At 44.4% G+C, this 24,736-nt stretch overlaps 1 protein-coding gene across 3 annotated transcripts in view; it reads right to left on the reverse strand.

The window, feature by feature from the left end:
* Window positions 1-23,161, reverse strand: part of IGF2BP1 (insulin like growth factor 2 mRNA binding protein 1) — a 56,405-nt gene extending 33,244 nt beyond the window's left edge. For all 3 annotated transcript variants that reach the window (XM_054014453.1, XM_054014454.1, XM_054014452.1), the window contains exons 1-2: window positions 22,987-23,161; window positions 21,618-21,678 (exon numbers count right to left, since the gene is read on the reverse strand). In XM_054014453.1, coding sequence (XP_053870428.1) covers window positions 21,618-21,678; window positions 22,987-23,161 — 236 coding nt within the window. The remainder of the gene's footprint in view (window positions 1-21,617; window positions 21,679-22,986) is intronic.
* Between the last annotated feature and the right edge of the window lie 1,575 nt (window positions 23,162-24,736).

Below are 24,736 nucleotides of genomic sequence, written 5' to 3' on the forward strand. Positions count from 1 at the left end.
TTTTCCTTTAGCCTCTCTGTGATAGTAGAAGGGATGCAAGGTTCAGGCCTTGTCCACACTATACAATTCCGCTCTTAACATTTTCCACCACTGAAACTGGAACGACACCCCTTGCCTGGGGTTGTCTGCAGGGATCAAACCCAGCACCTCTAGGTATATAAGCTGGTGTCTCTAGCCTGCTTGAGCTAAAGGACCACCTCCATAAGTTTGGAGGCAATAGCAGACTCGTAAACCTCTCTATGTCAATCTAGCCTCTAGAGGGAGACAAAGAGACGCACGGCATTTGTGGGGGTACGCTATGGCTGTGGCAAGCTTCCGGTCTATAAGCCAGGGACAATAAGACACTACACACCTTTGGAATGGGCTCTGAAATCTTTGGATGGGAGCTGCTATGAGAACAAATGATGAATTAATTCAATAATATTTTTATTGTGCCCTATGGGTGTAAATTAGCATCTTCCATCCACCGCTTCGGTGAACAAGCCGGAAGTGAACACACGGGGTCAGATTTTGAAGGGAACTTGGGTTTCTGTTTAGGCCCCAGCTGGATTTTCAGGGGGGAATCGGCCTGTGGGATGCTGAGCTCTTTAAAAAAGAAAAGATGGAAGCTGCCGGTTGCTGATTTTCTGGCTTGCGTTTAGGCACTTACATGGGAGCGGAGTCCTGAGGAGAATCTGGCCCTGACGGTGCGTGCTGAACACTTGAAAGCCCAGCTCCAAACTCCTTCGACTGTCTGGCCCATAAGGCCTGCCCCTGCTCCTACTCCCACTTAAGTCAAAGGCAAAATTTCCATAAACGTTAACGGGAACAGGATCAGGCTCTTAAACTTCTCCTTGATACTCCGACGTCAACCGTCTTCTCCCCCTTTAAGTTTATCAGCTGTTCTGCTGACCCTGGGAAGAAGCCTTGGGCACAACAGGTGCTATCGTCTGTCCCATGGGAGGAATAGCTCTGTCCACTCCCCACAAATGATCACACGATCATCCACGGCTGTTGCCCTGCAATCCCAACCTCCAGTAGAACTGTTCTCCGTTGACGGATGCCTGGGAAGTATTTATGAGCATGCAGCTGAAGGGCAAGGCCGAGAACCCGCTCCATAGGGCCACAAGCCACTGCATGAAAGCCCTGGCTGCTTCCTGTCTTTGGTCAGGAGGAAAGGTGGAAAATACAGAATGAGCTGGGAGAAGCTGAGAGAGAAAAGGGGGTGGAATGTGGCGCAGGCTTGGGGGTGGGGAGAGATAGGGAGAGGGGGAAGGAGATACAGAGGAGAGAACTGGGCTGGAGAAACAGAGACGGGGAAAGAGAACAAGAGAAAGAGGATGGGGCTAGCCAGCCAGAGCCTTTAGAACATAAGAAAGGCCAGATTGGGTCAGACCAAAGGTCCATCTAGCCCAGTGTCCTGTCTTGTGACAGTGGCCAATGCCAGGCGCTTCAGAGGGAATGAACAGAACAGGTAATCGTCAAGTGATCCATCCAGTCGCCCATTCCCAGCTTCTGGCAAACAGAGGCTAGGGACATCATTCCTGCCCTTCCTGGCCAATAGCCATTGAGGGACCTATCCTTCATGAACTTATCTAGTTCTTTGTCTACATTGCAGTTACAACTGTTAAGGAATCCAGTTACAACACAGGTGCATCCAGGCCAGGTTGTTCTAGAATCATAGACATGTAGGGCTGAAAGGGACTGAGAGAGGTCATCTTGTACAGTACAGTGGTTTTTTCATTTGCGGACCCCTACAAAATTTGGAATGGAGGTGCGGACCCCTTTGGAAATCTTAGGCATAGTCTGAGGACCCCCAGGGGTCTGTGGACCACAGGTTGAGAAGCACTGATCTAGTCCACACTGAGGCAAGAGCAAGTTTACCTAGATCTAGGTTATCACACAGTTGGTTTTAGACCACGTCAAACTGTGTTAAAGGAACCATGGTCTATACATGTGTATCATTAGGGTCTTAGGGTTCCAGGCCAGGTCTATGCTACAAAACTTAATTGTGGCCCAGTCTACACACACATTATTTATTATTTGTATTACCATAGCACTTAGGAGCGCCAGTCATGGAGCAGGATCCCACTACGCTAGGGGCTGTACAAACAGAACAAGACAACAGTTCCCACTCCAAAGAGTTTATAGTCTCACACTTAACTTATTGTTAAGAAAAAAATTAAAATATTTTCAACTTTTTTCTAAATAGGAAAATGTGGTTGTTAAGCCACAAACATTGGCCGGGTGAGTCAGACAGGTGTAGAAGCTGAAACTACTTTTAACTTGTTCCTTTTTATAATATGAACAGATTTCAAGTTGTCAACAATTCTGTAACGATAGGAACATATTATTATAGCCACTTCAGAGAGAGAGAAACTGAGGCACAGACAGACGTGTGCCTTTGTGTATGTCACTCAAAGTCAGTGGCATTGCTGGGATTGAACCCAGGAGTCCTGATGTCCCATTCCCCTGCTTGGACAAAATCCCATGTAAATTTTATTAAATCCTTATGCCTTTTCTCCAGAATTCTGTATATCTTCCACTTTGCACTATGGACTAATATGCGATTTCTCTTTCTGGCATTCTTATTTTTTAATTAAGCAAAATACACTATGCACTTCACAGACCATATAAGAATGCAAGATCCTGCCCGGAAAAATTTACAGATTAGCGAGACACGACAAAGCAGATGTTCCAAGCTTCACCAGGTGATGCTACTGAATAACCAAAGTTTCTAAATTCTATGTTTAAGTCAATGCTTCCTAAAGTGTGGGCCATGTGACCTAGGGGGCACAAGGAAATAGTCCTGTGGCACGGACAGACAACTTCATTGTCCTCCAGAATCTCAGCTTTCATTTCATTTCACTTCACTTTTTTTCCCCCTTTTGAACCGTAAGTCTCTAGCTATTATGGTTGTGAAAAAAACCTTCAAAACATGAAGTGAGCATACGTAACTCACGCAGAAAGCGCAACCCATGCCGAGAGCCTGCCTGAGTTTGCAGAGAGCCTGAAACAATAGCTCTGAGGTTTGAATGGCCCCATTCATTTCAACGAGTGCTAACTCAGCGCCAGTGACAATATATTTGAAATGTCAGCATTGCTACCTATTTCACTGCTCACCGAAGCATGTGAGAGAGGAAGTATCATATTATGGAGATCTGTACTAGCATTTCCCAAAAGGGATAGCAGCAGGGAGGGGGCATGCAGAAGATATATCAATTAAAAAGATGTGTAGGCTTTTAGCAGCAGAATTGCAGGGCAGACTGGGAACAGTGTCCAGTTTTGGGCCCCACACTACAAGAAGGAGTGAAAAAATTGGAAAGAGCCCTGCGGAGGGCAACAAAAATGATTAGGGGGCTGGAGCACATGACTTATGAGGAGAGGCTGAGGGAACTGGGATTGTTTAGTCTGCAGAAGAGAAGAATGAGGGGATTTGATAGCTGCTTTCAACTGCCTGAAAGGGGGTTCCAAAGAGGATGGATCTAGACTGTTCTCAGTGGTAGCAGATGACTTGCAGTGGGGGAGGTTTAGGTTGGATATTAGGAAAAACTTTTTCACTAGGAGGGTGGTGAAGCACTGGAATGGGTTACCTAGGGAGGTGATGGAATCTCCTTCCTTAGAGGTTTTTAAGGCCCGGCTTGACAAAGCCCTGGCTGGGATGATTTAGTTGGGGATTGGTCCTGCTTTGAGCAGTGGGTTAGACTAGATGACCTCCTGAGGTCCCTTCCAACCCTGATAGTCTATGATTCTATGAACAGAGTTGATTTCAGTTTTCTGAAATGGGACTCGACTTTCAAATTTTGGGGAAACCCTAATTTTGTTGTTATTTTTCTGTATTACCACTGCACCTAGAAACCCTAGTTATGAACCATTCTGCTGGATGCAGTACAAACACAGAACAAAAAGATGGGCCCTGTCCCACAGAGTGCACAATCTAAGTATAAGGCAAGAGACAACAGATGGCTACAGACGGACAAGGGAGGTGCAAGGAAACAATGCAACAACGTTGGTCAGCAAGAGCGGCAGTGGTCACAGCATACCAGCAGCCTAAACGCAGTCACGTTTTTTGTAGGCATCATGGAAGAGGAGAGTTTTCAGGAGGGTTTGGAAGGAGATTCCTGGGGAGCACCTCCCAAGCCTGTCGGACGGCTTGGCGGAAAGCACAAAGATGCTTGTTTGACATTTTAACAAGAGGCTGGGCTCACGGGCTGATCACTGGTGAGAGCAGTGACTTTTCTGCCCCTTGCTTAATAGAAGGGACCAGGGGGAGGAAAAAAGACACAAGTGCTCAAGACCAGAATTATCTTCCTAGGTTCAGGAGTTATATTTGAACCCAGCCATACAATGAGTTTATTCAAATTACTGGATAAATATTTGTCCCTTGTCACAGATGTCTCCTTCTACGAGCATTTTTTTTGAGCTGCAATAGGCCAGACAAGTGTATTGCAAGAATTTTGCTCCTTGCTTTTCTTCCCATGAGAGCTGCAGTGAGTTATTGGTCAGAAATCTAACCTGCTAGTCGAGTAGCCCCTTTGGGTTACCTCTGCAAACCCGCACACGCTAAGCGCTTCTGTTGGGCCATTAGACCCAAGGTTGTGAACCTTTGTGGTAGACTCAGTGAGCCAGCAAAAGAAAGAGAATATTCCCAGTTGAGCACATGTAACTGGGGAACCAGAACCATGGGGCAGCTGAAGAGAGCGATGTAGGGGTGGGATAAAAGAAAGAGGAGGTTGCGGGAGTTACCACCGAGGAAGAAATCTGTAAAAATTTAGAGAGTCACTAGATTAAAATAGAAGAAAAAGCAGAAAGAAAATAGGACCAGAGCCACTGGTGCAGAGAAGATGAGGTCTAGGAAACGCGTGCTGAGGAGATCAGGACGTGCAAGATCAACAAAGGTGTGAAGATTCTGGCTCAAACCTTGCTGCAGTCACAACCTTGTGGTGTCTCAGAGAATCATACACTCGTGTTTGTGTGTGCGGGAGAGACAGACAGACACACAATTCTATTTGCCCAAGCCCGTAGTTATTTTTGAGAGGCAAGCACAATTAAGCTTTTTCATCAATCAGCTTGGTAAAGGATAGGCAATTGACATCTTTGCTTGGATTGGTGATAACCGATCTGTGGCTAGAGAGAATCACATCTAGTGGTAGATATAAGGCTCTGGGTATGTCTCCATTAGAAATGGAGTTCTTCCATCCCTGCAATAAATCCATCTGCCTGGAGAGATGGTAGCTAGGTCAATGGAGCAAATCTTCCTTCGATCTAGCCCTGTCTATAGCAGGGCTTAGGTCACCTTAATTAGGTTTCTCAGGGGTGTGAACTTTTCACACTCCTGAGCGACACAGCTGGATCAACCTAACTTTCTAGAGTAGACCGACCCTCAGATTTTCCAAAGGGATGAAGAGGTTCAGGTATCCAAATTGCATCGTCCTTTAGGTCCCCTTGGAAAATCGCAGCCTAAATTATTCCCTTTTTTCTTACCCATTCCAAAGGTGAATTCAGAAGGAAAGGCGCCCTCTAGTGGCTAGAAGACAAAGAATGATCTGGGTTCTAATCCCAGCTCTGCTAGGCAGTCACGTCACTTGCCTCAGTTTCCCCCATCTGTAAAATGGGGATACAAATATTTTCTTACCTCACAGATGGTTGCCAGACTAAATGCACTAGTATTTGTAAAGCAGGTAGGGATCCTGGGATGAAAGGTGCAATATTAATATCAATGTATCTCATCAGAATTGCCACCCCAGGTCTGTGGTCCATCTAACTCAGTGTCTAGTCCCTGACTATGGTCAATACCAGATGATCCAAAAGTGCAAGAAATCCCATGACTCCTCGAACAGGAAAGTTTATCCCGCACTTGCCCAGAGAGGAACTCTATCTATTAATCTTGCCTACAGTTACTGCCAAAGTCAATACATCAAGTATCTGTGGACAGGGCCAATTTAACAATAAGTAATAGGAGGGAAGATAAATGGGTTTTAAACAATGTGTCCATTTTGCATTATTGGCCAATTCTAATTTGCTGGCAACCTGCCACATATTGAAAAGCTCTTTCTGTAGTTCTCCATGTGCCGAAGCCAGGAACTGCAGCCCCAGCTCAGCTATTTGTACAACTACCACCAATATCCTAACCCCACAACTGAAATGGGTACAGTACAGTAAGGACCAAAAGTTGCTACCATCTAATGGCTGTTCAGTGGCCCATGTGAAATAAGTTGGTAGGTCTCCACCCGGCCACCAATAACCACTACAGATCTGCCACCTCAACTGGCACTAACTGGGTCCCCTTGGTGGCAATATTAGCTCAGAGATCAAGGACAAAATGGACTACTATTAATGGACTACTAAATTCACCCTATCATCCATATGCACCATCTACTATAGTATTTAGGGCCACATTTCATGCAAGGGCGGACTGATATGTATGAAAATAGCTCCAAGGTTCACAAGCTAGATGACTAGAAATGGAAACTTCAGGACCAGGGAAAAAGCAAAACGATTCTAGACTCTTGATACCTTTTGAGGTTCTCCTGATCCACATGTATGTTGGGAGGTGGATGAAAGATGGAGCAGAACATTTACGAAAGCTGTGAGGGTACGTCTACGCTACCCGCCGGATCGGCGGGTAGTGATCGATCTATCAGGGATTGATTTATTGCGTGTAGTGTAGACACGATAAATCAATCCCCGATCACTCTCCCGTCGACTGCCGAACTTCAGCTCAGCGAGAGGTGGAAGCAAAGTCAACGGGGGGAGCCGCGGCCGTCGATCCAGTACCGCGAGGACGCCAAGTAAGTAATTTTAATTTGATCTAAGATATGTCGACTTCAGCTACGCTATTCTCGTAGCTGAAGTTGTGTATCTTAGATCGATCCCCCTCCACCCACCTCCCCCAGTGTAGACCAGGTCTGAGAGTGGAAACGTTTATTTCTTAAGGCTGGTCTATGTATGAAATTCCACCAGCTTAAATACAGTTGTGATTTTATTGTAATTTAGTGAAACGGGTACGATTTTGTATGGGGCTACTCTTAAACCTGGCTTAGATCAGTTCAGCTTGCAGAGGTAAATTCGCAGGTGCAAATGAATCCCATATAACCAGTTTAAAATCAATATAAGAGTGTCCACACAGGGTTTTGCACCAGTTTAACTACATCATTTTTTCAACCAATTTAAGTTAAACTAGCATAATGATTGCATGTAGCCAAACCCCGGGAGACACAGTGAAATTGGAAAGGGAATCAATGAGACTATTGAGAAGCCAGAAATTACAACGTGGGTTGTGCTGTCTCCAGATGCCTTTCCCAAGATTCAGGCTCAAATTGGTGTGTGTGTGTGTGTGTGTGTGTGTGTGTGTGTGTGTGTGTGTGTGTGTGTGTGTGTGTGTGTGTGTGTGTGTGTGTGTGTGTGTGTGTGTGTGTGTGTGTGTGTGTGTGTGTGTGTACCATGAAAGTTTGAGCCAAAACCTGGGGACTGACTCCATCCCGTGTCTCCGAGAAGTATCTATTTTAACCTGAGCTAGTTGAATATTAAGCGAAGTATTTTCCACTAAAACATTTCATATGGAATCACATTTTTCATTTCATCTGAAAATTTTCATTCCCTTCATCCCACCTTTTCTCCTTTCCCCCCTCCACTGGAAAAGAGGTGGGAGGTGAAAGGGAGATGGGGGGAGGAGGGGTCAAGATAAACATTTTCAAATGAAAGGAAAAATTTGCATTTCATTTGAAATTTTTAGGGGGAATTACATAGCATTTTTACGACAGCTCTGGTGAAATGAACACAAAACCAAAAAAATCTCAAAACCATTAAAAAAAAACCCAAAACCCACGGTGTTCATTTTTTCATTTGAAAACACGAAAAATTTCAACCAAAACTAAAATCTTCCACAAACGTTTTCATTTTGGTCAAAAAGTCATTCTAATAAAAAATGCTTCAATTAAACAATTAAAACCAGCTTTAATTTTAAGTTAGACAAAGACACTAATGATTTGAGAAGTATACCACCATTTCCACCACCCCTCTCAAAAAAAAAAAAAAAAAAAAAAAGACCCCCATTTCCTTCCTAACAGCAACAAAAAAGCTCTATTCAACATAAAATTCCCCAGCCAATTCCCTCCTGTGAGACAGGAAATACAGCCACTGAAGAGGAAGGAGTGGTGTCAGGGAAGTAGTTTAGGATTTGTTTAAAAAGAGACCATGCTGCTGAGTTTAGTTTGAGGACCACAGACTGGGGTTTCATCAATATGGAGGGACAACCCTAGCCCAGCTGGACCCTTTAAGAACCACAGGGAAAGGGTTGCTGGGAAATGGAGTCCCTCCTGATAGCCATATTGTAGTCCCAGGCTGCGGGGCAAGGCATGCTGGGAAACAAGGAGGAGTATATATACTCTACATTTCCGCAGCTGGAGAGAGAGAGTTGTAAGGAGACAGGTTATGAAAGTGGTCTTACCTGGATGCAATGGGCAAATAGAATCAGTCTCTTTTTTTAATTTGCATAATATTTATGTTTTTTTAAAGCAAGCCTCTTTGATAAGTGTCTGATCCAACTTTCTGAGAAATTGTGGACAAGATTTTCTGGAGGTTGGGTGAACAGACACTTATCACAGAGGCTTGCTTTAAAAAGCATACATATTATGCAATTTAAAATAAAGCCCTGAATCGGTGATTATTATTTTTCGTTTGTTTGTTTGCTTGTTCACAAATTGCACTGATATGGGATTTTTTGTCTGGCTTGTCACAAGGTCTCTGTGCACTCAAAGATGCGACATAAATATTAACTACAGTTTTCTTGGATGGCTGAAGTGGGAAACCTGGCATTGCAAATCCTCATTGTGGATTACTGAATTGCTTATTCTGAAGGGGAAAATAAATAGTTATATGTAGAATTGGGCAATTTTTAAAAAAATGTCAAATCCCCCCCCCCCCCCAAAAAAAAAAAAAAAAGGGAAAAGTACGTTGACGATTTTTCTGAGCCATTTTTGGACCAGCTCTAGTCTGAGCATGCTCAGTAGGCATCTATTAAGATTCATTAGAATCTAATGTAGCCCCACCCAATCTGTGACATCACTACACATCCTTCTGGTCTGACCTGACCAAGAGGCTCTGGCAGGGACAGGTTCTGCTGTTGGGACAATTAAATATTTACCCCCCCCCCCGTACAAACCTTTAGTGCTTTAACATCAGGAAAGGTGCGATCATCATAGGAATGGGAGCCGAGGGGGAAGTTGCTAGTCTTGCAACAGATGCTGCAACTTGTTTTGCATGGATGCAGTAGCTGACATTACTTCGATTGTAAGCTCTTTGAGGCACGGAGCATCTTTTGTTCTGCGTTTGTACAGCACCAAGCACAATGTGGTCCTGGTCGGTGACTGGGGTTCTTAGGCACCACAGCAGTACAATTAATTAATTAATTAATAATATGTAATTCAACACATTTCAGGATTGGAGCTGTGGCACTTATCCTCTCCGAAGGCGCCATTGTAAAATATTCTACAAATCTGACATATATTCAGTTATAGCCTCTTCTTGTGGGAACAGGCAGCCACCACGATGCAAACTAACAATGCGGGTATGGATTACAGACGTTTTCCCCCCCTAAAATTTCCCCTCCTTGCTATTTGTGGTTTAGTCCCCACCTGTCATAACAAGCGCAGACCGGATGCTGGCGCTCTAGGCACTGCATTGTCTAAACTGGCTTGTAATAGGGCTAAACGACACAGTGGTTAAAATGTCCCCCAGTCTCTTGTAGTCTTGCACTGGAGATGAACTAGGGGTAGAAGCCATTATATAAGAACAGTTACAAAAAAATCTATAGTATAGACGAGGCCCAGGAAAATCATTTCCATTCATCCAGCAGCGAAGTTGGCACTTTTCCCACACTCCCTGCCTGTTCACCTTAATGAGGTGTAAAGGCAAGTGTCTAAGTAGGGCCTGGGAAATGCTGACACTAAAATACAGGCAGCATTTGTTTTAAAAATGCAAAATTAGGCACATCCTGCACAAATTGTCTGAATATTTGCTCCGATTTTTAAATTCATTCCCTTCAGCCGAGCTCGTCCTCCTCGCCTTTCCCGTCTGCTTTCCGTGAACATTCACGTGATCACATTTCGTTGGCATGGACGTTTGCAGAAAGGAGATTTCAAAGTTACATCCGCAAGTAGTCAGGAAAACCCGATGTAAAAGTCTCACCTGCCTGCACACTCCTCCTGGCCAGGGGGCAGAAACAGTCCTGTGTGGCTTATCTGACCCATAAAGGATAACCAAAGAGAACTGTCTGATCAATCAATTGCGTGAAAACATACACGCAAATTTATCACTCTCAAATAAGCATTTAATGAAAGGAAATCATTAACTTTTCGTGTCTGCGCCATAAGCAAGGAGAGAGGCTACATTTGTCAGATACATTTGTTGAGTTACTTGTTCCGCCGCAATGAAATACTCAACAATGGTCTTCACATAAGGTGTTACATCTAGGCTGAGAGTCAGCAGAGTGTTTAAGCCAGGGGTGGGCCAACTGTTTGGCCTGAGGGCCACATCGGGGAAAAGAAATTGTAGGGCGGGCCATGAACGCTCACAAAATTGGGGTTGGGGTGTGGGAGGGGGTGAGGGCTCTGGTTGGGGGTGCAGGCTCTGGGGATGAGGCGTTTGGGGTGTAGGAGGGTGCTCTGTGCTGGAATTGAGGGGTTTGGAGAGCGGGAGGGGGATGAGGGCTGGGGCAGGGGGTTGGGGCGAGGGGAGAGGCTCAGGGGTGCAGGCTGCGAGTGGCGCTTACCTCAAGCAGCTCCTGGAAGCGGCGGCATGTCCCTTCTCTGGCTCCTAAGTGGAGGCACAGCCAGGCGACTCTGCACGCTGCCCCGTCTGCAGGCACTGCCCCGCAGCTCCCATTGGACCACTGGAGGGGGCCATTGGAGCATGTAGGAGCCGGAGGGGGCCATGCCGCGGCTTCTGGGAGCCACTTGGTGCAGCCCCCGACCCTGCGCTCCAACTGGAGCGGGGCAAGCCCCACACCCCGCTCTGCAGCGGGAGCTCACGGGTCGGCTTAAAACGGCTCCGGCCTGCGGGCCATAGTTTGCCCACCCCGGTTTAAGCACATGCCTCGTTTTAGCTTGTGAGTAGCCCTGTTAACTTCAGCTGGAGCAATCACATGCTTAAAATGAGGCCACGTCTGTACTAGGAGCCAGTATATTCTATACTTTGCCAGTATAGCTACACCGGCATATCGCGCTGGTAAAGGGCTCCGTAGTGCGATTGCTTTTATACTGGCAAAGCTGACTTTTACCAATTTAACTTACTCCACCATCGTGAGAGGAACAAGCTATACCCCTAAAAGCACAGGTTTGCTGGTGGAACTGTCTACTCAAGGGGCTTTTGCTGGTACAGCTATGATCAGGGATCCCATCTTTGCCCACCCCTTCCCAACACAGCTATGCTGGGGCAGAAGTCTGGAGCCCAGACGTGGCCTGAAGCATGTGCTTAAATACCTTCCTGAATCGGGCCCTGAGTCACTAGAGGTCAGAAAACGCACAGCCCGGGATGTGGAGGCAGAGAGAGAGGTGTACGTAAAATATTACTGCTGTAAAACGTGCATTCCAAAAAACATTACATAGGGCCTGATTCTGCTCTCACTTGCCCCAACGTAAATCAAGGCTACGTCCGCCCTGAAATCAACAGCGTTCCACTGGGGTAATATCAGAATCGGGGCCCCATCACTGCTGCACTGGCTTTCGCATTTGCTGACATCGTGTGGCTCAGCATGCAACTTTAACTGGGCACGAATATGAGGGCTTGGTTTATTTAAGGGTTGGTTTTTACAGTTAATGTAGCCAAAGGACCTGATCCTGGAGCCTTTAGTCATGCAAAGCTAACAAACGAGTGCGCATTTTGCCTGATTATGGAACTTCTGCCTCCACGGATCTTCTCTGGCACATGGGACTTAGTCGGATTATCATTCACTTCCCCCCCACCCACCCAAACCTGATATGAAATAACTTTGTACCCAAAAAAACTTTATCTCGAAGGAGTTTTTATCCTGCGAGTTTCCAAAAAGTCTGACAAGCTCTTAGCAAAAGCAACTGAACTGGAAGTCTCGAGAGACAATTCCAGAAAAACCAATTGTATTAACCATTTAAAACAGTTATTTGGCTCTGGAGAAGTAGTCTTTTAAACGGCTCGACCAAGAAGACTCTAAGAGCACACCCCATGTTGCATATGTGTGGGGGAGGGAGGAGAAGAGTTTTAGGGAACGGATGCAGACAGGAAAACTTGGCTTGGAACGGAAAATAAGACGCTGTGTACAAGTGCCATGTACGCTGCCTGGTTTTTAAGGTTTTAAGTCCACAAGGAACGAGGCTGGGCTTGATGGAGTAACCTACTTCACTTGCCCCTCTCCAGGTTTGAAAACAGCTTGTTATTCATTTTAGACCTTCCTGGTTTTAGAAAGGGGAGGGGGGGGGGGGCTGCAAATGCTCCGCCCCCTTCTCCAGACCCTGTGAAAGCACCTCTGCAGTAGGTGCCTCATGAAGATGATGGAAGAGTCATCATCCAATACCCCCCACCCCACCCCCCACACACGTGTGTCTAAAGGAATGCAGCCTGGAGCGGTATTAATTCAAGGCTCCGGTGTCAGCGTTGCCCCCTTCTTGAGGGGAGAAAGGGGGCATCTGTTTTAAAAGAAAGCAAGAGGCAGAATGGAGGAGCTAAACCTCCCTGGGACTTGTAGGGAGGGTCTGTGGCCACAGATCTTGTGCATCCATGGGGTTGGCAGGCTACATTCCCTCACTCTTCCACTCACAACAGCGGAGCTGGGAAGACTTCAAAGGAACTCTCCAAGTCTTTTCAATGCCTCCTGGGGAGCATCTCTGGGCCACGGAGGGCAAGATTTTCTTGAGCGCTCGGCACCCTGGGTGCTGAACATTTTTGAAAAGGTGGCTTCTAGTTAGATGCTTAAATGAGAGGTGAAAAATCTAGCCCCGGTTCTTAAAAAAATGTGACTCTCAATCATTATTTTCTTGTCTACCTTGAGGTCTATTAATGGAGCCCATAACCATAGGATCTATGCAATTGACTTTATAAAATGAAATACAGCAAGCTCCTCTTCAGAGCAAACCCCCCCCTTTTTTTTTTGCACAGCTGAATTGAATTCTAATCTGAAGTGCTGTTTACAACTTACAATACACCAAACCGACTCAGGACTTGCATCTCGCTACACCAGACGTGGAGTTTCGCCAGAGCTGAGTGGCTCCCTTGTTATATGTTAGTGTGTCAAACGTGTGTGTGTGTGTCGTGTGTGTGTGTGTGGATTGCTCTATTAAAAAAAAAAAACCCACCCCGGTGTCTGACTTTTTTAATCACCTTCATGTGTGTTGATGGTCACCCCTCCAGCAGCCAGAAAAGTGTGAAATTTCAGCTCCAACCATGTCATGGCTCACCAGGGTCAGTTACAATAAAATAAATGACCCATTTCCTACAGAATCAGTGAGGGTTGGGGTTTGGTTTGGTTTTTCGGAGACCAGCTTGGACGCCCCCTCTGGAGCTGCCCTTTCGGAGAGGAGGCCGGGCACGAATTAAGGATGCGCCGCGAGCTGAACCAGTCCACCAGCAGCATGCTTGCTCCTAGCTGCCCTCATCTCAGGATTAGGGCTAGCAAACGGTAACATTATATATATACCTGTGCCTGCTACCCATCTCCGCTGCTGTAGTCCTATCTGTGCCCCTCCCCCACCTCTTCACTAGGCTCCGTCAAGACGCTCAATAAAATGTCTTCCACTGTTCAAATATGAGTGCAAGGCCTGTTGGGGAAACCCCCCGGGGGGGCTGGAAAGAAAGCTGGAAAGGGGACAATTCAGGGCAACTGCAAAAGCAGGAGCGGCAGAGGCTACAGGCACAAATAAGAGTTAGGGGTGGAAATGTCAACAGCACCTAAGTGACTTAGGAGCCTGTGTCTTATTTTTCAAAGGGGATAAACACTTAAGAGCCTAAATCCCTTAGCCTTTCAACAAGATTTAGGCGCCTAAGTGCCTGAGTCGCATTTGAAAAGGACACCTAGGCTCCTAAGTGACTTGGGCACTCCGGGTAAGATTTTCAAATGTGCTTAACTCCCACGGAGAGTCGGGGACCCAGCTTCTCTTTGTGCCTTTTGAAAATCCCCCCCCCCAATAAACTGAGAAAGTGCCCCATTGTTTGAGACACTTTAAAACTGGGCTGGACAAAGCCCCAGCAAACAGACTGTAGGGAACAATTCTGCATTGCCCCCTGTGGGGAGGTGGGGGAAGGGAGATGAACTAAATGAGCCTACCGGGGGCCCTAAGCAGCCTGGCCCCGATCCAAAACGCAGCAAGTAAGTGCTTAGCTTGAAGCAAACGAACAGTCCAATTAAGTCAATGGAACTAGTCACTGCTTAAACACGTGCTTTGCTGGATGCAAACCAGAATACTGTGTGCCTTCTCTATCCCTGGCCTTCTCTGTGCAAGAAAACTGCTCATTTCATTTAGGCTACATTTAAACCACTCCGGCAGCACAGCTGCAACATACGAATTATTCCGTTGACCTAAAAAAAACCCAACGAGGAGTCCGGTGGCACCTTAAAGACGAACAGATTTATCTTCAGAAGAAGTGGGTTTTTTACTCACGAAAGCTCATGCCCAAATAAATCTGGTCTTTAAGGCCACCGGACTCCTCGTTGTTTTTGTGGATACAGACGAACACGGCGACCCCCTGATCCGTTGACCTAAAGATGTCTACACCACGGCTTAGGTTGGCTGAATTACGTTGCATGGGCCATGAAATGTGTCACAGCCCTGAGCAATGTAGGTAAGCCAACCGAACTTTGTAGTGTAGCCACCTAAGAATAGCATATAGTAATTGATCTTCAACTGATTAGGAATTGGTCTAAACTGAACTGCATTAAGCCAGTTTTCAATCAAAATAAGAGTTTGCACTGGTTTTAACTAAATCACTTCAAAGTCGCACTTTAAATTAACTTTCTCACGTAAGCAAGCCCTCAGATTTCAAATGGACCCCGTCACCAGGAAAGTGTAGAGGAGAGTCTGTTTGGCTGGAGGAGTTTTAGATGTTTTCCATTCTTTCACCCCTATAAATATTCAGTTTCAAAGCTTGGACTGATAGAAATTGGAAGAATTCTGCTGAAAAGTGAATGAGGGTCGACTAGCTGATCATCTTATCAATGAATATAACACATGGCGAGTTCTCTCTCTTCCAGTGTTCTCTGTCTGAACTCTTATTCTAAGGCATTTCAGAAATACTTTCCAGCAACATTCAGTCTGGTAACAAGGGATATACGCCTCCTGCAGCTACACTTTGGAACTTGTAGAGTAAAACAAGCAGCTATAATTAAATCCTAAAAATGTTTTCCTAGCTGGATTCCCAAGAGACCTGAAGACTTCTCAGGATAACAAGAACACCCCGAATTGTAGCAAGAATGAAAAAAAAAAAGTTTGGATTTTATATAAACGCTCAAGCTTCGGGGCGTCATCCAACCTCTGACTGATACAATTAGGAAGAAACTTTCCCTAAACAGACTAGTCCACAACTGCCTTCTGCAAGGTTTCCTACAACATCCCCTGAAACAGCTAGTACTAACTACTACTGGAGACAAGACCCTGGATTAGATGAACCCCTGGTCTTATCTAGTGTGGCAAATCCTATATTCCTCTTCTCCCTTTTTATTTTAAACATTTTTAAACTTTGCATGTTAAGTACCTTTTTTTAAAAGTATCAGCATTCCTTTCTGGAAGACCCTCCCTGTTCATTCACAGTTTTCAAACCGAAAGCAGGTGGAATAAGAATTCAGAAGAACAAGCGGGCTCACGGACAAGACTGACAGAACATTGACAACAGGGGCAGAATTTTCAAACGTGCCTAAGGGCTGGTCTACACTAGACAATTAGGTTGGTATAATTACATTGCCCGGAGTGTAGAAAATGCACCTCAATCCCTGTGCAGACCGTGGTAGGTGGACAGAAAAATTCGAGCTAGCTACTGACTCTCGGGGAGATGTATTACCTACGCGAGGGGGAGAAACCTTCCATTGGCACAGATAGCGTCTACACTGAAGCGCTGAGGCTTGGTCTACACTACCCCCCCTAATTCGAACTAAGGTACGCAACTTCAGCTACGTGAATAACGTAGCTGAAGTCGAAGTACCTTAGTTCGAACTTACCTTGGTCCACACGCGGCAGGCAGGCTCCCCCGTCGACTCCGCGGTACTCCTCTCGCCGAGCTGGAGTACCGCAGTCGACGGCAAGCACTTCCGGGTTCGACTTATCGCGTCCAGACTAGACGCGATAAGTCGAACCCAGAACTTCGATTTCCAGCCGTCGAACTAGCTGGTAAGTGTAGCCAAGGCCTGAGTGGTTTAAGTGTAGACAAGTCCTAAGTGACTTAGGAGCTCATGTCAGTTTCAAAAGTGACTTATGAGTCTTGGATTTAGGTACCCAAGTGTCTAAGACACTTTTGAAAATGAGACGTGAGCTTCTAAGTCACTCAAGGCTGGTCACTACAGGGGAGCGGGGGGGGAAATTGATCTAAGTTACTCAACTTCAGCTACGTGAATAACGTAGCTGAAGTTGATGTACTTAGATCTACTTACCACGGTGTCTTCTCGCTGAAGTGGAGTACTGGAGTCGACGCTAGAGCAATTGGCGGTTGATTTATTGTGTCACGATAAATTGACCCCCGCTGGATCTATCGCTACCCATTGATCTGGCCAGTAGTGTAGATAAGCCCTTAGACCCTTTTGAAAACATTACCCTATCTAAATCAGAAAACAACTTATCAACGACTTTCTGGGTAGGTTTTGTTTTGTGTTTTGTTGGGTTGGTTGGTTTGTTTTTCAGGAAATCATGTGCAGTAAAGCTTAAGTTTTTCCGATCACTGTTAAAGAATTCATCATCCCAATTCATCTGCCCTACTCTCTACAGTAAGAGAAACATGCTGAAGAATCCCTTGGTATTCACAAAACAGTTTTACGTGCATCATTTCTTCATCATCAACATTTTTTTCCACACTTTCTAGTTTGCAAAAGCAACATCTACTCTCTAAGAAACCCTCAAGTAGCCACAAAATCGGGAGGGGGGGGAAGGGGAGAGAGATGTTTAAAAAAAACAATGGCATCATTAATGGAGACTGAAAACCTTTTACACACTGACACTGAGTGAGGTATCTTCCATTCATTAAGTCAGGAAAACCTGTAAATTACTACTAGAGGTAGAAGGGGATTCTTTCTGTTTCTTCAGCCTGGAATTTCAAACACTGGACTAACTCAATCTTATTTTTCAACAGCCTCTCCTGCTTTCTGAACTTTCCTAGGTCCTAGTGGCACATTCTGGAAAACATTAACATTTCTATATCTGGGGGGAGGAAGGGGGACGGATGCCTTCTTAAGTGTCTAAATTGTTAAAGCTGTAACTTTTTTAAGGAGTAAAAAAACACCGTATTTATTTATTTTTAAATGGTTTTAATCTAAAAGACAAAAGTATCATCAATCTCTACTGGAGAAACCGATTCAGAAAGGGCATCTACAGGTCTTCATTTTTCATTGGTCCAAAAGCTGAGGTTAGAAAGTTTGCAATTAAGTTGCAACTTCTGACAGACACGTGCTTACTGGGAAAATAAGGGGTGAGCCAATTGCTTCAAACTGTAAATTGTTAAGATTATCTTTTATTTTCAGGTATATTAAAATTGCGCACCTCTCAAGTGATCAAAACTTTCAACCTCATTTTTCAAATTTACTCCAGAAGAACATGGAACTGACAAATTAGCCTTCATGGTTGGAAATCACCAACAGTGTTCATTTACTACAGCTATTGAGGGTGTATTAATCAGTATTAATAATCACTGATTTAAATGTACTAAGTCCAAAGAGAACCTATTAAGATAACCAAAAAGGAGATCTTACATAAAAGCTTAGAATATTAAAAGGGATGTTTTTTTCCTTATTTCAGGCATTTAAACTTTCAGAAACTGCTCTGAACAAGAATGGTGCTAACTTCTCTGGAAAGGCAGAACCTTTAAGAAGTTAACCATCTCTGATTTGCGGGAGGTAAATAACCTCAAGAATGGATTATAAATTTAATTTGTCTCAACAGTCAAGAAAGTTTTCCCAAATTAAAACAAAAAAAAAGAACGATCTAGATTTTCTATGAACTCTTTGTAGACCCAAGAAATCAGAAGCGCGTAAGATGCAATTTTTGTCAACTAATACGTTTAAAGAAAAAGGTGCCACTTGCTGTTTAAACAAAGTTCTAAAATATTTCATTATGAACACACTCATAATGGGATTATGCATGTACAAAATCATATTTCTACACAGGTATTAACTTGAAACAAAAACTGGGAAAAAAAGGTACAACCCCCCCCTCAAGCAAACTTGTTACATTATATCCAGAGCAATGCAGCAGACAATTAAATATCTGCTTGTAATTAATAAATTTCCTTCTTCTGTTTGGGGGGGACAAACTTTTCTAACTGTATCTGTTCTTTACAAGTTGCCTTTGCTTAAAAATAACCTGTGCAAATCCTTTTAGTTTTACGTGTATTGGCTGTTATCAGCCATATTCACTATTTCCCCCAATTACTAAGTTTCATTCTCTCTGGGCTACTCACTTCCACATTCCTCATATTTGGAATGTTTTCTTGATGGATTCACTTCTTTCATTCTTTCTTTCTCCCCCCCACCCTTTATTCATTCATTCTTTTTTTCAAATCTATCCACTTAAAGTCTTTTCAGTTTCAGACAGATCTACCCCCCTAAAACATTTCTTAATCTTATAGGAGTTTGGGGGTAAAAACTCATTTATTGAAGGGATCATTTCTTCAGTAAGCCTTTCAACACACACACAATTTTTCAGGTTTTTTGTGTTTTCTTTTTAAACCATAATTCCTAATTTTGCCAACTCCTCCTCAGTAAAGTCACAGAATAGCAATGAGAGAAACTTTAACCTAAGCAAGATTAATATTATAAAACTGAAAGTTTTATTAATCTCCAAACAATGACATTGTATACTTAGCATCAGAGTGTTTTCTTTCTTTTTAACCTAATATTTTAAAGGTATTTATTTAAAATGGTTTCCTATCAGCATTAACAAAATGAATGTGTTTCTCTTATATTTTGGGGGCAGAAATACATACCAACAACTCTCTTGTGTACTGTTAGTTTATTCTGCATAGTTTAATTCATATTTATATTAGAAGTGAGAAGAGAAGAAACATTTTAAAGAAGAAAGGAAACCCTCATGAAAGATGCATTCACTATATGAAGTTTAATCAAATACATTCATTTCCAAAAACATCCTTCGGTCTTACTGAGCATTATTATTTTTAATTTCTAATCAAACAGATCCAATCCATAAATCAACTTTTATTTTTAAAATTCTCCGAAAAGTAAATGAGTGAATGTAACTTTATTTTTTTTAAATTTCTGTACTTAACAACCTTGTCAGGTTTTATTTCATTTTATTTTTAAGAAATCACAGTAAGAACATCTGAATGAATCCTTGCCTATCCTACTTAATTAACTAATTCTGTTCTATATGTCTTTAGACTGGAAAATCCAAACTCAAAACCACCAGAAGAACAAACTCACATAGAAACACCACCTCTAACATAATATCACTCTGTATTTAAAAAAGAGAAAAAATATGGTATACCATCTAGTAAAGATTATATTTGTCTAACAATTTCCAAGTTTACTAACATTTTTAGAAAAAAAAAAAACAGAAACACAAGCCTGTCTTAGGAAATTGAGACAAAGTTACTGTATCAAACCATAGTTAAGTGATAGGAGAATATATCCAACTTGAACACCACCACAATATTGTACTAATAAAAGTTATTTGAAGTTAAGCACTTTAAGGAGAACGTCAACATCAAAAATGGCTTCTGTAGCTTTAAATAAAGCAGACAGTGTGTGTATGTGTGAACACATATATATGTGTGTGTATATATAAAACCACCACACTATGGTATATAGATTCTATATGTAATTAATTTTATTTCTCTTGTTTCTCACTAAAAATTGCTAACTAATCTTAGGTCTGATTCCTCTTATTATAAACTTTAAGCCACAATTTGTTTGAATTACACTGTGTTTACATTTAAGAATAGCTCTTTGACATTATTAATAAAGTCTGAAAAGGGTTAGGAGAAAGCAAACCAAGCAATATCTTGAAATCTACTGTGTTCCACACAACCTACTGAGTATAGCTGTTCTTTGATACTGTTAATAAAGTCTGAAAAGGGTTGGGAGAAAGTGAACTAAGAAATAGCTTGAAGTCTACTGTGTTCCACACAACCTATTGATTTTCTAGCAGTGCCACGAAAAAAAAAAAAAACATACTTTTTTTTCGATTTTATAATGTTACCTCTCATATTGTAATTGCCTTTCCAACAACATTTCATTCAATCGAAATTTACACCACAACCAAGTCTTTGAACACTGTAATAAGCAATATTGATCATCAATGCATGCGTTGGGGGCTTACTGCTAAAATATTTTACATTAAATGATTAGATCGGTTTTGAGGTTTGAGCTAAACCTACTGGGTCTCACTGACCCATAGAACACCCTGCTTTCAGCCCTCCAGTCTCTGGGATTCAATGGACATATTGGTGGGTAATTTTAAAAGGCCAACAAATGGGGGGGGAAAAAGAGAGCTGGGAAAGCAAAAATTAAGGCTTACCCTTTGCTAGTAAGACTGATTCCACTAGAGTCTTCAAGTATATTTTTTCAGTCATAAAAAAGCTAAAACAATCTTTTAAGAAGCCACCTCCCTCCTGCTCTGTTGTTGAAGTAACTGCCTGGTCACGTGGATCAAGCATATTACAGATTCTGCTAGAATTCAACGTAGACTATTTGTATTTTGGGCCAACTCGCCTGCTTCCTGTGGGGTAGAGGAAATGTATCTTTTCTAGAAAATATTTCTTCTTCTTCATGTTGGATCTGCCCTAAACTGCAAAATATCTGCTGGTAACCAGAATAAATTGTCAGCCCAAAGTGAACACCCAACAACAAAAGGCCAAGAACATGGAGAAAATTGTAGACTTCTGAAAAAAATCTAGTGGAAGAAATTATACTTGTAAAGAAGGGAGACACGTTTTCATGTTTAAAGTAAAGATAAAGGAAATTTAATAATTATAACTCAGTGAGAGTTCTTTTCCACAAGAAGCTGGGTCAATTTCCTTAATTTTAACTACGCCTAGGCATGAAATGTGAAAACAAGCCCCAATTTTTAAAAAAAAAATCCAATTTAACTTTTTTAAAATATTAGGTAAGACATTTTAAAACTGAGTAAAAGGCATTTCAAAGTGAACAAAACAACAGGGAGCCTTCAGCAAGATCTCAGCAATACACCAAACCACTATTTAATATCTGGTGGTTGTTGTTTTTTTAAACTTACTTTCAAAGTAACTTAAACAAACAAAGACCAAATGTAAAAGTTGATCATCAGAATTGACTCATGCCTAGCTTTGGGCAGCTCTAAAACGCAATAATCCCCTCTTCAATTTAATTTCACAGGCCCATAATTGTGATGATAAATCCCCCCCCCTCCAAAACACCCCCCCAATTAGTTTAGCTATAACCTTCCAACAGGGAAAAATAAGAGGAATTAGAACACGATTACCTTTGCTTTTTGGGTACTGAATGTTCAATCTCTAGCTGTTTTCCATGTAGCTCCACTTTCCCTAAAAACAAAATGTGTCTTTTTTTTAAATCTGAGCAGGGGTGGGATGCAGAAAGGTTTGAGTAACATTCTTGCCCCTAAACCTTTTCATTTTAATTCCAGTGACGATGGTCCACACAGCACAAATGCATGTTCTGATTCATCTGCCAGGGCACTTTATTAAATACAAAACTGGTTTCAAGCTGGGGAGCATTGGGAGGTACTGGCCAGTAGCTCCCTGGACAATGCTGCTTGGGGACATTTGAGTCCTTTGCTCGCCCCGAGCTGTGTTTTGAACAGAAAAGTCTGTTTCAGCGAAAGAAAAAGGAATTAAATGTTAAGCTCCGTTCTTTTTGTGTGTAGGGCTCTCAGGGGCAGAGTTTTTTCACACCAGGGCTGAAAAGATAAAATGTTACTCAATGAAATGAAGGGATTTCTCCCTTCAAAATGGGGAGATCTGCCTTGCAACTGATTTATTTATTGAGGGGTGGGGAGAAGAGGGAGAAAAGGAAGATCCGAGTTTGAGCGATCCTGGCATCAGCAAAAAAAAAATTATTTGCTTCCCTAGTAGTTTCTCTCTATGAGAAACACAGCATGGCGACCTTCGCGCTACAACACATATGCCCCAGGAAACCCCACGTTCAAATCAAAATGGCTAAAGTCTCACGCCCCCCTCCTCTCCTGCAGATGGGACCCCCCCACCCACACACGGATTACGACCCCCACGCCTTGTGGGGAGCCAAGCTGGGGGGCAGGGGAAGACTGCTGGGAACCCCGAATGGCCTGGCGCTGCTTGGAGGGAGGGGCTGGATCCAGGGGGACCCCCCCCAGCCCGGATACGGGGTGCTCTGGCTGAAGGTGGAAGGCAAAGGGGGGGAGCAGAGGGGAGAATCGGTCTCCCAAGCTAGTCGGGGGGTGGGTGGGAATCGGGGATCTCGGCTCCCCCACGCGCGGCTTTGCTGGTGCCGGCCCCGCGTGGCCTTCGTCGCACCCACCCGATTTGCTGGATGGGGGTGGGGTGAGGGGGGGGGAGAAGGAGACTGTTTCGTGATTTTGGTTGTTTCAAGGCGATCCGTGTAAGGCCCTGGGCAACGCCAGGGGATCCGGCCCGCTGGCGAAACAGGAGGGCCATAGCTGAGTGGGTGCGTTCATCAGAGATGAACTGGGGGAGCCGTGAGAAAGAAGGGAGGGGGGGTTAGAACAGCAGAGCCCCCCCCCCCTTCCCTTATCGGTATTATTTTGCAGGGACTAAGAGATTTGGTGCAAAACCAGAAAGGAAGAAAGCGGGGGGGGGGAGGGGAAGAGAGCGAGAGAGAGATAATCTGCTTACCAGAAAAAGTTTCGATGGCTTTCATAGCCCATTGCTCATCAGGGCAATCCACAAAGGCATAGCCCGATTTCACCAGAAACTGACCACTGAAGGAGATCTTGTGGTCATTGAAGACTTTCTCCAAATCGCCTGGAGTAACGTTTTCGTTTAGGTTCCCAATGTACAGCTTGTTCATGGTGGATCACAAGAGATGTGGATGGTCGGTGGGTGGGTGTTAAGAGAGGGAAGGGGGGGGAGGGAGGGTTGATAGGGCTGGGGGGGAAACAACTTTTCTTTACAGAGTCTTTAAAAACAACCAAAAACACCCCCACACTTTAAAAAAAAAGGGGAACGTTCCCAATTCAAACTGGAGCCCAACAACTGGGAAAGCGAGTTGTTGGGTGTTTGGTGGTGGTTGTTTTTTTAGGCTTTTCCTCTGGGCAGGGGCTGGGGGGGAGGAGGTGGGATTCCTGGTGATTACAGGCTCAGTGGGGGAGTTGGTTGGTTCAACTGGGATGGCGGGCTGGGGAAAAGTGCGGCTGCCTTTCGTCCAGCCCCCCAACTCCTTTGAGTCGCACTCATGTGTCACAGGACGTTTGGTGAGACTGCCTGGCACCGCCTCTAAATAAAATCGACCTGAAAAAATGAGTGAAAATGTTTGCAAGAGGAAGCCACGTGGTGGTGCCGAAAGCCCAGCCCCTGCAGTGGGAGGGGCGGGCACAGCCGGGGGAGCCTGACCCTTTATTTTAAAAAAATAATCATCATAAATAAATTACTATTGTATTTACAATTGCCCAAGGCAGCCCTTAGATTTGGGGACATTGGCTTCATCTCAGCGAGGGTCCCTCCAGCTTCCCTCTCGGCCTTCTCTAAACATCAAGCCCACCCACCCCCAGCCTGGCTACCCTCCCCCCATGGCTTCCCAGGGCTTGAATGGGATTTGCCTGGTGTAAACTTCTTAATCAAAGGAGAGAGGTGGATTCCCTGGCGCCAGGGGGAGGGGGAGGCTTTGCAGGCAGTGTGGGGACAGTGTCCGTGGGGAAGGGGACCATAAAAATCCCTCGATCCGGAGAAAAGAGGTGCTGGGGGAGGGGGGGGAGCTGATCTCATCTATGGTGGCTCCCTAGGACGGACAGGGAGATGTGTCCCTTTATTCTTTGCAATCTTCTGTCGGGGATCACTAAGCTTGGGGGGTGGGGGAGAGAAATCAAGCCATATCGGGGACCCTGGGAGGAATTTCTCCAGGAACTCACCGCCCCTCTGTGCACGAAGGACAGGCACAGAGACCACGTTGCGGAGAGAAGGGTGAATGAATGAAGCCCTGGCTCCCCCCCCCCCCCTTGCAGCGATTTGTGCTTCTTTGCATGCTCCATGCGTTGAGAGCACCGTGGGGGGAGGGGAGACACACAGGACCATGCACATGGTCTTTTCTTTTCTTTTTTTTTCCTCCAAAGGGCGCATGTTTTGATCAGCCAAGAAGCGAGAGGGTCGCACCCATCTAGGATGGTAGCCACAGGGGGATGGGGAAGAATGGCTTGGGCTTCGAATACCCTGGAAAATGTCACTCATCCCAGGCCAAGGGATGGGAGCTCATTCGTCTTTCCCGTCTCTGGGGGGTCTCTGAATTGCAATGGAATCGGACATCAAGCTCCCAATCGCCCCCCCCCCCCTTTTTCCGGTTTGCCCTAGTCTCAGCCTTTCTTCTTTGCAGACTTTATTTTTAGGGGCGGTTTAAAATAGGAAGAGCCGAAATCATTCCCCCCCCCACCCA

The sequence above is a fragment of the Malaclemys terrapin genome, chromosome 25, assembly GCF_027887155.1.
Source record: "Malaclemys terrapin pileata isolate rMalTer1 chromosome 25, rMalTer1.hap1, whole genome shotgun sequence".
NCBI lineage: Eukaryota > Metazoa > Chordata > Testudines > Emydidae > Malaclemys > Malaclemys terrapin.